The following is a 13,199-nucleotide window of genomic DNA, read 5'->3' as shown; positions in this document are numbered from 1 at the left end:
ATTCTAAACTTGTTAAGCACACCTTACGGTTATCATCACCACAATATTATAAAGATCATATAATACATAATAATTACACAGCATGTAATACTTTTTTTTTTTTTTTTGTTCGGTTACTACACAATTCGTGTAACATTTTATACCAAGAACACCCACTCCCCCTTAAATGTGAAATTAATCAGTGTTGCCTATTTCCATCGCTCTGAAGACTTCCTTAATCTCCTACATCTGCCAATCTTACCTTCGAGATTTTTCAGCTTCAATTAGCAATCGGTTATCTATTCTGTGACTACTTTTCTCAGACGTCGAATCTCTTAAATGAAGTCTTGTTCTAGATCCCGGACTCCATAACTCATCAAGCACGAAGGATTATTAGTGTCTATATATCACTTTATGTATCCCTCGTACATGGACTACAAACATATTCGTTCCAGTGTGCCTTAACACAGTGCCTTTTGAGAATTTTGGAAGCTGATGTCGTGCCAAACGGTGGAACCAGTCTCGTATAATTTTAGGCTTCCTGGACTTATCGGCTTTGCCATCTCACCCCCTTTTGAACTAGGGCAGTCATAATAAAGTATCTGGAAAACCAAAAACTCAGAATATTTTATCGAGCTTTCCTGTGGTATCTTGGAAGTTAACCGACTGTACACACAAAGTTTTAATCCAGTTAGAAAAACAATCAACCAAGATAATAATAATGGGTCCAGAATTAATAGAAAGAAAACCTACGTGTACTCTTTGCCATGGGGGTTTCATTTGCGGTCATTCCTTGTATAGCACCTTAGGAAGTACGTTGGCTAATGACTGACACATCTTTTAACAAACTCCTGCTATCATAGTTCATCATACTTCGTTTAATGAAATTTTCAACATTCTTGAGTCTTCCATGTAGTTACTATACAGCTTTTCATACAAAATGATCAGAAGCGCTTGAGAATTATAAAGCGATTTTGAAAATGCAACCCAATATCAATTAACTTGTAATTTTAACTGTGTCTGAATAGTTTGAATTTGGACATATCAAATATTCAAGCAACTTGCCAGACTATCCATTTTTCTCACTCAGTTAGCTGCTGTAATATCGCATTACTGTTAATAGCTTTAGCTGTTTCTTTTATATTTAAAAGAAAAGAATGTATCTCAGAAACAAATTGACTGCGAGGCTACTTCATTGGCAGTGACTGTGTTGATGGGAACCTGGATAAGAAATCAGCTACAGGCACGTGCTTGGAATAACTTAACTCGAAATCGTAGTGGCTCAATAACAAGAACCAACGCTGTAGACGAGGCGAAGCAGCCGAGGAAGGAGGTTTTCCTCCAAAAATCCAACTAGGAGGCTGAGAATCAGATACTTCAAGTGCCTTCCGAAAAGAAATTTCTTAACAGTAAGAGTAATTGCCAAGGCCTTCCTTTCAACGTGTGGGTAGTTCCTTTCAGCTGTGGATAGTGTAGCCGACACGGTACATTTCTCGTTAAATAGCACTGCCCCAAATCCATAAGGGGAAGCATCCGTCGTCACATTTTGATCCTGATGGAAAGTATAAAGTATTTCAGCTTGTAACAACGCTTTCATCACATTCTCAAATTCTATCTTACGTTTTTCATGCCACTGCCGATTGGTTTCTTTCTTGAATAGGCCATACAACGCTGGAATCTTCAAGGATAACGATGATAGAAGGTTATCATTCCTAAGAAAGATTATAGTTGCGCCGCATTAGTCGGAGATGGAATATTTATTATATTCTTTTTCTTGGTTTCATCAGATATAATTACATTACGACTGAAATTATATCATTCTCTATTATCACTATAGGTAGTAAATGTGTGGTGAAGTCATGGACAACAACCAGGGAGTAATCTACACCCCTCCAAATTTCTTTACACACACCCCTGGATGGAAAAGGAATGCTCCCCCAAATCCAATTGTATCAATCAGTATCACATATCTTATTTATTACATCAAGTTAAAAGAAAAAAAAAAGGTTTAGCGTTTAGGAAAGAAGGCAATATTCTTATTTATTTTATTTCACTTCAAAATAGTACGAAGCGACCTCGTTCTCATGTGCGGCTTCGAGAACCACATGACCTCATTGTTTCGGGCGGTGTTTTGATCGATGACAAAACAGACCGCTGATACCTACCCTTCTGGGCTCCGCGGTCGTTTCCGAGAAAACAGACTGATGGACAGATGCAGATGACTGAAATTGGCAACGTCTTGAAGGGTCATTCACCTACCTTCTCAATAAGGAAAAATGTGACAATATAGTGATAAGCCTATACCAGATTCAGTTGGTAAGTGCTACTCTGCAACAGCTTGCAACCAGAGGGGCTAGGGAGGGCCTGGCCCTCTAAATTTTTCATGTCCCCTCCAGACCTCAATACAAAATGCAAAATTTAGATATTTGTAAGAGAATTTTTAATGACTTGGTCCCTCCTAACATATTCATGGCCCCCCAAAGCTGTGTGGCTGGTTTCGAGCCTGCTCTGCAAGTGGTGTATGAACGGAAGGACGTTAGATGGTTGTAGTCAAAACGTGTTTAGAAGTGAAGAGATCAGTTGAATTAAGAATTATATATATTTTAGACTGAGTCTAGTGTTATGCAGGAACGCATTTGGCGCTAGCGTAATGTTTTGTATACCTACAGTATATTTTTATTCACGTAAATTCATTGAGCCGAACAGGGCTCATAGTGAGTCACTTTTTTTAAACTAAAATTTACTTTTTTTCAAGTTGGTCACTAAAAGTTACTTTTTTTCAAATTTGTCACTAAAAGTTATTTTTTTGAGAGGTAAAGCGACTTTTTCGTGTGATTTATGTTTTGGCAGTTTTCTAAGAAAAATATAAAAACAAATGGAAAAAGGCAGAAACTTGGTACTCATTACTCTTCTGAAAGCTCCAGTACTTGCTGCCACATGTGAAACAGTCAGTTTTATTCTCACTTCAGCTTTTATTCTTTCTAAAGCACAGTGGACGGTTGGTGGATGCTTAAGCTCTCAAGGTGGGGTTGAGAACCCTTCTGTGTCCATTTTTTCTTCCATCATAATAATCTTTTAGTTTTCTCGCGTAATAGTTAACGCTCCGTTGAACGTTGTGTATGTGTGTCTGTGTGGTTCATCATGTTCGTCTTGTGTTATGCTTCTTGTGTGTTCTTCTTAAGAGTAGGTGATGAATTTGAATATTTCACGTTTTTGAGAACTCTTAATGCGAAGTTAAATATAATGTCTGGGATGAAGAAATTCGGAAATAGGCCAGAACTGGTTCCACTTACTCAGAAGCTTTTTACATCTGCTAAGTCTGCTTACCGTAACTACAAAGCATACTTTGAAAACCTAAGAAAGGAGGAAGCTCAAAAAGAAGAAGTAAAGAAGAAAAGATGAAACAAAACAACAAAGAGAGAGGTGATGGAGAAATTGACAAAGGAAAAAAGGGGTATGATGAGATTTTGGGCACTTTTTCGTGTGCTTTTGGCCATTTTTTGGTCACTTTTCAACTCTTTACAAGAGACAAGACCACTATGAGTCCTGGATTATTAAAATTAGAGTATATTAAAGAAGACAAAACAGACAGATACAAAATATTTGTAAATTGTAAAACTGGATTTCTGGAAAACAACTAAATCAATGAATAATTTTCTTATGAAAGATATTCAGAGCCAATAACGTAGCCAGGAAGGGGCAGGAACGGAGATTAAGAGATCAAATAATATTACAACAATTAACGTTAACAACAGGGTTAAAATATTAAAATAATGAAATTGGAACTATGTACAGTATTAATTACTAAACGAATGTGATTTCAGCATGGGACAAGAGAATTTTTTCCCAATTAATATTTTGGAAAAAATCACCCGCTAAAACTTGTTGGGGGTGAATAAATTGAAATAATAGCAGAATTTTGCAAAATAATTACAATAATTCGTATGTAATCAATTCACATGTAATTACTGGGTAAAATAGTGGAGGATAATTCCTACAGTGAAACCTCTCTTAACGGGCACCTTTCAATAGTGGACATCTTCATAAGAGGACAAACTTTCTTATTCTTCCATGCCATAAATATGTGTGGTGTGGTGTTATGAGAACCCTTCCTTTTAGGGACACCTCTCATTTACGGACAAATAATCGGTTCCACCGATGTCCGTTTTGGGAGGTTTCATTGTATTACTTAGTTTAGTAATAATAATAAATGCCCAAAGGTGTGAACTTACTTTATTGAACCTACCACTGCGAAGAGCTGATATTATTATTATTATTATTATTATTATTATTATTATTATTATTATTATTATTATTATTATTATTATTATTATTGCTGCAATAGTTGCGTAACAAAATACACTGTTTTCTTGTTTGAGTTTGTTTAAAAATTATATCACTATTCTGAGAGCACACCCCCCCTTTTATTTTGAACACCCCCCAAGTAAAAATTTCTGGCGTACTTATTGACAACAGCAGCCCGTATACCGTTGCCCAAAGAGAAAATTGAAGAATTTCGCGAACAGAAAATAGAATGGTCCAACCAAACTACCCCTATGAAAGGAATTCAGAAGTCACATGTCTGAACTTACAGTCATGGGAAAAAGAAGAAATTTCGGTTATCCAACCAAGATCCTCAGAAATACCAAGAGAATATCAGATTCACAACCCACGAAGAGAGATGTTTGTGGCGTGTGTGTATGATTGCTGGCTTGCAGAAGTTATAGATATCAGTTGTGAACTTTGCTACAATATGGACCGACTGCTGGATATAGATTTCCACCTGCAAAGCAGCAACATCTCCACCAGTGCTCACTTCCAATTCGCGATGTTTTAAAAATTGTAAGTGCCCTAGATCCTATTGGTTCAACAGGAGGGCATCACTCAATATGAAACAAAGATACTGATGCAGTTGAACAGTTTTTTAGTTCATTAAATTGCCGATTTCAGTTCTAAGTAGAGTGCACGGAGCTTTGAAACCTGTAATATGTTTTGGAATTTGCACGCATATTATGAAAGCTTTAGAATGTTTGAAAGCTGTTTACTTATCTTTACGCAGAATTAAAATACCATGTCAAATAAGACTAGATTTTGGTTTCATGAGATCAATATGTGAGAATGTGGTAACGGAAACTGAGTAAAATTTTTAATTGTTTGTAAATCTTGTTCAACTAAAAATTGGAAATTCTCTTTTATTAGAACATATAGGTTTGGTGTTAATCAACAGGCACAAAATTAAATTTTTGGGGTTAACATTTTTGAAAAAGAAGTATTTCTGATTTTAAAAAATCGGAAGGCTACAGCACGAGTTCTTGGACACACATGTCCAAACAAAAGATATAATTTGAATCAGTAAACTATTATCTTTCAAATAAATAAATAAATAAAAGTAATACAATATCTTGAACCGTTCCAGAGGTAAAATATTTTAATATTTTGCTGAAATCCGCAAGAAATAGCGCTCGAGGCGCCATCTTTGGTGGTTTTGTATTGGTCGAGGATTTTTTTTGGGGGGGGAGGTGAAAACAAACATTATGGATTTCATATTACATCTGGTAAATTCAATAACATCTGAGACTATCATGGTAAGATATTTTCTTTGTCTGGCTGAATTGATCTGGACTATGCCATATCTGATTGTTCCTTTAAAATTGTTTCCACAGCCTAATAAAATATCAGTAAAAGAATTGGACAAAGCATTCTTCCAGAAAATGTCCGTAGGTGTTCATTCCAAAGGAGTTAATAGAGTTCCCGGGCCTTCAAATATAGCAGGAAGGTAAGTAGATAATGATCTATTTTAATATTGCACTAGTAATTTATACATCGCAGATGTTGGAAAACATTCTAAAACTTACAATACAAGTACATACTTTTTTATTCTTCACGTGCAGACTGTAACCTGGCCATAAATAAATAGGAAACCCATAAATAAAACATCAATAACCTTTTTAGTTACCTTGTAACTCGTTATCATTTACTTGTTTCCATGTTGTGTAGTTGTTGTTATCCTATTTTTGACGATCTCTGCAGGTGAATAGCTACTAAAGAAAGGCTTCCAAGTTTATTAAACACTTGTAACGATCTTGTTCAAATTAGAATTGGAATCTAACACACAACATAATAATTGCATATTTTTCAGAACTTATTCCGGAGCTTATCGTACAGTTTCCGATCTTCTTGAAGATTAAAGGAACGTGGTCGATAGTTGATCCGAGTGGTACATTTGGGCTTAAATAGGTACAGACACGTTGAAATCGGAAGGAATCCCAATTAAAATTTTCATTTTTCCAGTGGCTTTGAAGTGATTGCCCAATTTCAGTCCTATTTTTCTACCGAGTTGTGTAGTACAGTAGAAGTGTTACGAGCTGAAAAGTGATACGATAGCCGAGCCTGTCCCTGGCCGAGCGGCCACCAAAAGATAAAGATATATATATACCATATTTTACAGACTATGAGACGCACGTTAATTTTTAATTATTTTTTTTTTTTTAAATACCGTAACAATTTTACCATTTTTATTATTAGATTGCAAAGTAGATCTTAGTTTATAAAACCGAACTGTCCTTTAAAATCCCTGAAAATCGTCATCTGAACTTCGGTGCACTGCTGCTGTTGCCAGTTAGAGATAGGTTTCCCGCGGCACCGAATATATAGCCATTTTTAAGAGTAGCGGGAATTTTAAATCAAACACTGAACATTTTTATAGTAACTTTGAGTATGAAACGCACCTGAATTTTGGAGGCAATTTTTCGAAGAAAAAAGTACGTCTTATAGTCCATAAAATATGGTATATATATAAAAAACGAGCTTTATTCCTGAGATAATGGGCCGCTTCCCGCAAAATTTGGTTCAGATCTGGCCAATAGTTACCGAGAAATGAAGTCCCACATACAAGGCGAGCGGAGTTTGACAACCAAACATAGCAAGTTTTATTTCTTAGACCATGGACTACGTGTCCACCAGATTGGTTTAAAGCCGGCCAGTAATTACCGAAAGTACAAGAAATATATATATAAAACCTGGAGTGAAACTAACTCCCGTGTGCTTACGCCGGTAGCTAGTAGAAAAAAAAATATTCATAGTAAGACAGGAATTCCTTCCTTCCTTCCAATGAAGTAGTCCTAATTAAATTCTGACATGGGTACTCTGAACAGAATTTGTAATAATATCATTGACAGACCAACGAGAGACGAAAGAAAAGGATTTAAGGTAGTAGCAGCAATGGCAGATAGTTTTAATCACCAGTATATTTTTTATTTTTCAATTATCAGATGCGTACCAAAACGACGTACTGTTTACATATCACTCCCGTAGTTTTCCATTTTAGAGTTACATATTTCTGTCCCTTTTCAACATAATCCCCGTCCACATCTACATATGGTTTCATCTTCGCATTGTACTATGAAAAGCATCAGGTGTTTTTTTTTTTTTTCGGGGTGGGGGGCGACTGCAGACACTTCCGAGGGTACATTTGGACTCAAAACGTCTGTCTCGCTATGAATCCTTCAATTTTGAAGGCAGAGAGGTCACTGGGGTACACTTCTTGGAAGCAGAATGGATGAGCGACCATTTTGATGATCTTTCTGTAAAAAAAAATTCTTGTTAACCGGGAGACTTCTTTTCATCTGTCGAGGAACCTAACGTGAACCGACTTGGACAACTTCAAGTGGTGTGTCAAAATTCGTTCCACGATACAATGAGAGAATCCTATAAAGTTACAATATCCTCAATAGTTAGCCTTCTGTACTCCGTGACCAGGCCCTGAACAGGAAAAATGTTTCCTGAGGTGGTTGCAGATGTTGAGCTTCCAGACAGCAGATCTTCAGTTGACTTCCCCCACCCCTCTAAATTCATGCACACACTTCCGCACAGTACAATCTCAGCCAGGGGAGTGTCCCTACAAACATTCTTCAACTGACAATGAATATGGATAGCTTTTCTACATGTAAACATAAACTTAACTAGGAATAAACTACGGTGAATTCTATAATTTCAGCTCGCTGTCAAAAAAGGTATTCCTTCACAGTTGCATTTATTAAAAACTAACATAGTTGGAATCTTAGAAATTTGCAAAGCCTTAAAGTGTCAGTTTCAGTCCTGTGTAACTTTACTAAAATGCTATCATGCGTTTTGAACCTGCATCAAAGCGGCATGTGCTTTTGGTACGCACCTCCTCGTTCGTAATTCCCACAACTCTTTCTCCACAATATTTCCTTTTCAATGTCTTGGCAAAAAATGACAGCTGTAAGCGAAAACTCGACGTGAAACATATTTGAAACTTAACTATATGATACAGAAGAGCAAGATGAATGAATACCTTTTGAGTTGATTGTTTGCCAACTTGACACGACGTAAGTGTTGTTTCTAATAGACTAACATTAGCGCAGTGAATTGAGAGTTTTTGTACCATGTGCTAATTTCGTGCACCCGTGTTTGCCTTCATATATTGCAAGCAGTTGATAACGAACTGCTGAGACACTGTTGGGAGAAGTTCTGTAGTTGTTATAGCAATTGGGAAGATGGAGGTCCGCACTAATGTATACTGAGGGAGATCCTGCTCTGGGGGATACCATATTCCTCCTCTGGAATGAATGAAAATAATTACAGATCAAGACATATACAAACACACCCAAATGTGGATTGTTATACGGAGTACAATGCAATATATGCTGTCATTTTGTTCTTAAATGCATTTTATCCTCTGTAAAAATCCTTTGATTTGCAAATTACCTTATATTTTATTATGTTTTAAAATTTTAATTCTCTCTCTGGTGATTTAATTGTATAAAATTAGTACTAAGTTTCAGTCCAAGAAAGAAAGCAACAAAAGCCTCTCAAGATAAATTCCATACAAAAAGTCCTTCTGCATTTATGATAGCCTTACTCGAACCGTAAAAGAGCAGGTAAGATATATCATATGCATTTGCAGTCAAAGTATAAATTGCTCTTCGTAGGTTTGTTTGTGAATAGGTTTCTCAGAAAAGGTTGCCATGAGCTCAACAGGCAAGATGCAAAGTAGGAATTCCTTGGTTGCGAACAAGTTTACCATTGACATTGTGATGCAATGAACAAATGGCTTCAATCTGGACAGTCGATCTTCCGAAGAGACCAATTTAAAATCGGAGCTATTTGGTCTAGGAATTAATTCGTGCGGTTGGTACGCACACATTGAAGCTGTAGTACAAACACAAAATACATAAATACCTTAAGAAAAATATTGTCCATCGCTAGCCACCACTTTCGCCCATCTGTCAGGCAATGTACGGATTCCGTGGCGAAAGAAGTCCTCATCCTTGGAAGCGATCCAGTCAGAGACCCATGTTTCGATATCTTCTGAAGAAGTAAACAGCTGTCCAATGAAATCGTTGTTCATGCAATCGAACAAGTAGTAGTCCGAAGGAGCAACGTCTGGTGAATACGGTGGGTGGGGTAAAACTTCCCATCCGACATTTTCTAAATAGGTTTTGACCGGTTTTGCGACATGTGGGCGAGCGTTATCATGTTGAACAATAAGTTTATCATGTCTGTTCTCCCATTCTGGTCGTGTTCTGGCCAGAGCTTGCTTCAAACGCATTAATTGTCGTCGATAACGTTCTCCATTCATAGTTTCACCCGGTTGCAGCAGCTCATAGTACACCACACCTTTCATATCCCACCATATGCACAGCATAACCTTTGCACAGTAAATATCTCGTTTTGGTTGTGATGGACCTGGTTCACCTGGTTTCACCCAGGCCTTTTTTCGTTTAGGGTTCTCGTAATGGATCCACTTCTCATCACCCGTAATAATTCGATGCAGAAACCCCTTTCTGCTCTGTCGTTGAAGCAGCAATTCGCAAATGGTTTTTCGTCTTTCAACGTCTGTCTTTCAATTCATGTGGAACCCAATGTGACATCTTTTGAATCATTCCCATGGCTTTCAAGCGTTTGGAGACTGTTGTTTGATCAACGCCTAATGCTGCTGCAAGTTGTTCCTGCGTTTGACACGAATCCTGCTCGAGCAATGCTGTCAATTCTTCGTCTTGAAATTTTTTTGGCTGTCCAGCTCGCTCTTGGTCTGCCAAGCCGAAATCACCACTTCTAAACCGTACAAACCACTTCTGACACGTTCGCTCAGCTAGAGCATGGTCACCATACACTTCCACCAAAATACGATGACTTTCAGTCGCACTTTTCTGCATGTTAAAGTAATGCAGCAGGACACCCCGCAAAAACACTTTATCAGGCACAAATTGCGCCATGTTCACTTAACTACAAACTGGTGTTGTTGACGCTTTAATCCACTGCCCTATACTACGAACGATACGCGATGACAAGGGTTTGCAACACATGTGTGGATACACGGAACTGTGGGACGCTCCGTTCGTTGCGCCATCTCTTGTCCACCCGCACGAATTAATTCCTAGACCAAATATGTTCTAGAACTGTAGTATCAATGTACTGAGAGATTATTCCGAGTCATTCCACTAGTTTTTTCATCACTCACTTCCATTAATCATCCATAAAGGGTGTAAGTTTCCTTTGTTTCTTTTTTTCTTTTAAGAAAAAGAAAACGAACAGAATGTTTTGTACAGTACAAATATTATTCTATTTACCTACGTAGCTTTTCCCCGTCCAACCACTTGCTACGTTTGCACACAATTCTTGAGCAGGCTGTGCTACACATAGCAAAAGGAAGAATTGTTCAACTCAGAACCACTGAAACTGTACAAATTCAACACTTAGTAGATAACTGACATGTGGCAAAAGACATTGTGTAGTGTGTGTGTTTTGTCAAATCATGCAGGTAACATAATCTACCAATTGATATATAGTTTCTATATCAATTGATATATGGTTTACTTCGCGTAGAATTTATATATATTTTCTTGTTGTAGGGACAGTTCATCTGCATCAAGTGAGACAGTGAATGCGAAGCCCTGGAAGAAGCACAATAATCGGAATAAGAGAGAAAAACTAAGAAGAGTGTATGCATATTTGGATGAATAATAATAATATTAATAAAGGAATGTGTAGATATTTGTAAAATAAACTTTCATTGTTTTTATAAATAAGCTTTTCTTCCTTTTTGGCGGGGAAAACTATTGAAAATACATTATCATTCCAATATAAGATTTTGATAGTTGAACTAGACTGAATTTTTATTTATATTTGAAAACCTCATTTGGCGTAACATTCAACTAGACCTGAGTTGACTGGCTGGAGCGTGAATGTTATCCAGATCCTGAAAATTCTTATGCTAATAGTGACTTCTAGTTAATAAATAAATGAAAATAAAAGCCATGACTCCTTGTTGGCATTTGCTTATTCTCAAGTCTACTCTATAAAAATAATAATTACTAGAGGGTCTTGACATTTAAATTTGGTTCTGGTTTGTAAAAAAGCCCAGTTTCGATATCCAATTCAGCCAATCGTAAATTGTTCGGTAATATACGAATAAATTTAATGTGTAGCAGCTGAAAAGAAATTTAACTGAATCTTCATTTGAAATTCCACTATAAATTTATTAGAATGAATTTGTAATTTTAAAAAGTATCCTAGATTAATTTCGGATTTTTTCACGTTTTCCAATCGGGCATTTATTGCACTTTTTTAAGCGTGCATTGTTCAAGTGAACTCCTCAAATGTTAGACATGAGTCTTTTTTAAGGCGATCACTTAAAAGCATTAATTATGCTATCATCATCTGAAGGACATGGTTCTGTAATATAGTTGTCAAATGTATATATATACTGTAAATTAAATTAATTTTGCATTTTTTAATTTGGTGTCTATCTTGTTCCATATTGGGGAGAACCAACTTTTCGTTGTTTGTATCTTGGGGTCAACTGGATGGATCACCTCCATCAGTCAACTTGATTCTTAATTTTTGATAATCTTGGTGATCCATCGATTAGTTCTTGAGATTTTCTGTTTCTAGTTGGACACGCGGACAGACAGAGTAAATTATAAAGAAATTTTGGTAAACCAAATTTCTTAAAAAGCATGACGTAACTTACTGCTGGTTATAAAAGACTGTGATATAGTATATCATGCAGAAAAACATTATTCCAAAAAAGAAATGTATGTATTAACCCCTAACAAGCCTCGAAAGTTCACCACCGCCGATACAAAATTTTGCTATTTAATCCACTCCAGTTACAACTTTTGTAGACATTATGCCAGTGGCGTGGTCTTCTAATTCAGCTCTTTTGGAGGCGATGTATGTGGTGGGGAACGACATATTGCAAGAGTTGATCTTCCACACGATGGTGTGTGCATTGGCCAACTGCACCGGAATCAAGTTCGGACCCCACGTTAATAGTTGTCACATCCTTCATAACCTTGGTGTTGAATACGGACGCAAACCACAAAATATCACTAAACAGCTGCGCAGGAGAATCCACGAACTTTATCACTTTTAACGGAATTATCATCAGCAATCGAAGTATACAGACGTGTTCAAATTATTCGACTCGACATTCAGTTTCTGAATATTTCACTGTTCTTACAATATTACGTGAGAAAATACGTTCGACATTAGTTCAAATTAGTACTTTGTAACTCTGTCCTAATTTCTAGTGGGTGTGGCATATGCTTTTCAATGTCAATAAAAGAAATGCGTACGTAACATTCAAATATAATTACTATAAAGTGTGTATATCCAAATTGGAAACAAAAAATGAAATCCCTTATTCTTTATTAAATCTTTTATCCTTTGTGGCGTCTTATGTACGAGTTTAGCACATTTTGCCTTCACACACACACACCACAAATTGTTGATCTCCTTGATCAATTGAAGTTTGGTTCTAATGTACTTCTGTAGATTTTCTTTCATGAAGCTCCAAAAGTTTTCAATCGGGTTCATATCACGACTAGTGCCTGGCCTCAGAAGAACATTAATTTCATTGTCCTCGAAGAATTTTGTCTCAGCTTTGGCCCGGTAGCATGGGGCTCCACCATGCATAAAGATTAATTGTACGTCATCAAACCATAGTGCAGTCTGAGAAAGCAGTTCTTGAACTTGTAGTTATTGGTCGTGCTTCATAGTCCTCTCTACTATATACAGTCTTCCAGGCCCGAAGACAGAAATCATACCCCAGACCATGACTGAAGTAGGACGATTCACGGTTTATTAAAGACATTCCAACTTGAATTCCTCCCAGATCAAAGTGGCACATATTGTGAACATTCATCACTGAAACACACTATTCTCCAATCGTCAGCAGTCCAATATTTTAG

General features: G+C 36.8%; 1 protein-coding gene across 1 annotated transcript in view; it reads left to right on the top strand.

Moving 5' to 3' along the window:
• Ns3 (nucleostemin 3) overlaps positions 1-11,741 on the top strand; it is a 41,173-nt gene extending 29,432 nt beyond the window's left edge. Inside the window, exons 8-9 of the mRNA XM_081736973.1 lie at positions 5,643-5,755; positions 10,857-11,741. Of these exons, the coding sequence (XP_081593099.1) occupies positions 5,643-5,755; positions 10,857-10,968 (225 nt within the window). The 3' untranslated portion in view covers positions 10,969-11,741. The remainder of the gene's footprint in view (positions 1-5,642; positions 5,756-10,856) is intronic.
• Positions 11,742-13,199: the final 1,458 nt, after the last annotated feature.

The sequence above is a fragment of the Thermobia domestica genome, chromosome 13, assembly GCF_964235325.1.
Source record: "Thermobia domestica chromosome 13, izTheDome1.hap1.1, whole genome shotgun sequence".
Lineage (NCBI taxonomy): Eukaryota > Metazoa > Arthropoda > Insecta > Zygentoma > Lepismatidae > Thermobia > Thermobia domestica.
This window is presented reverse-complemented; position numbering and strand designations above follow the sequence as displayed.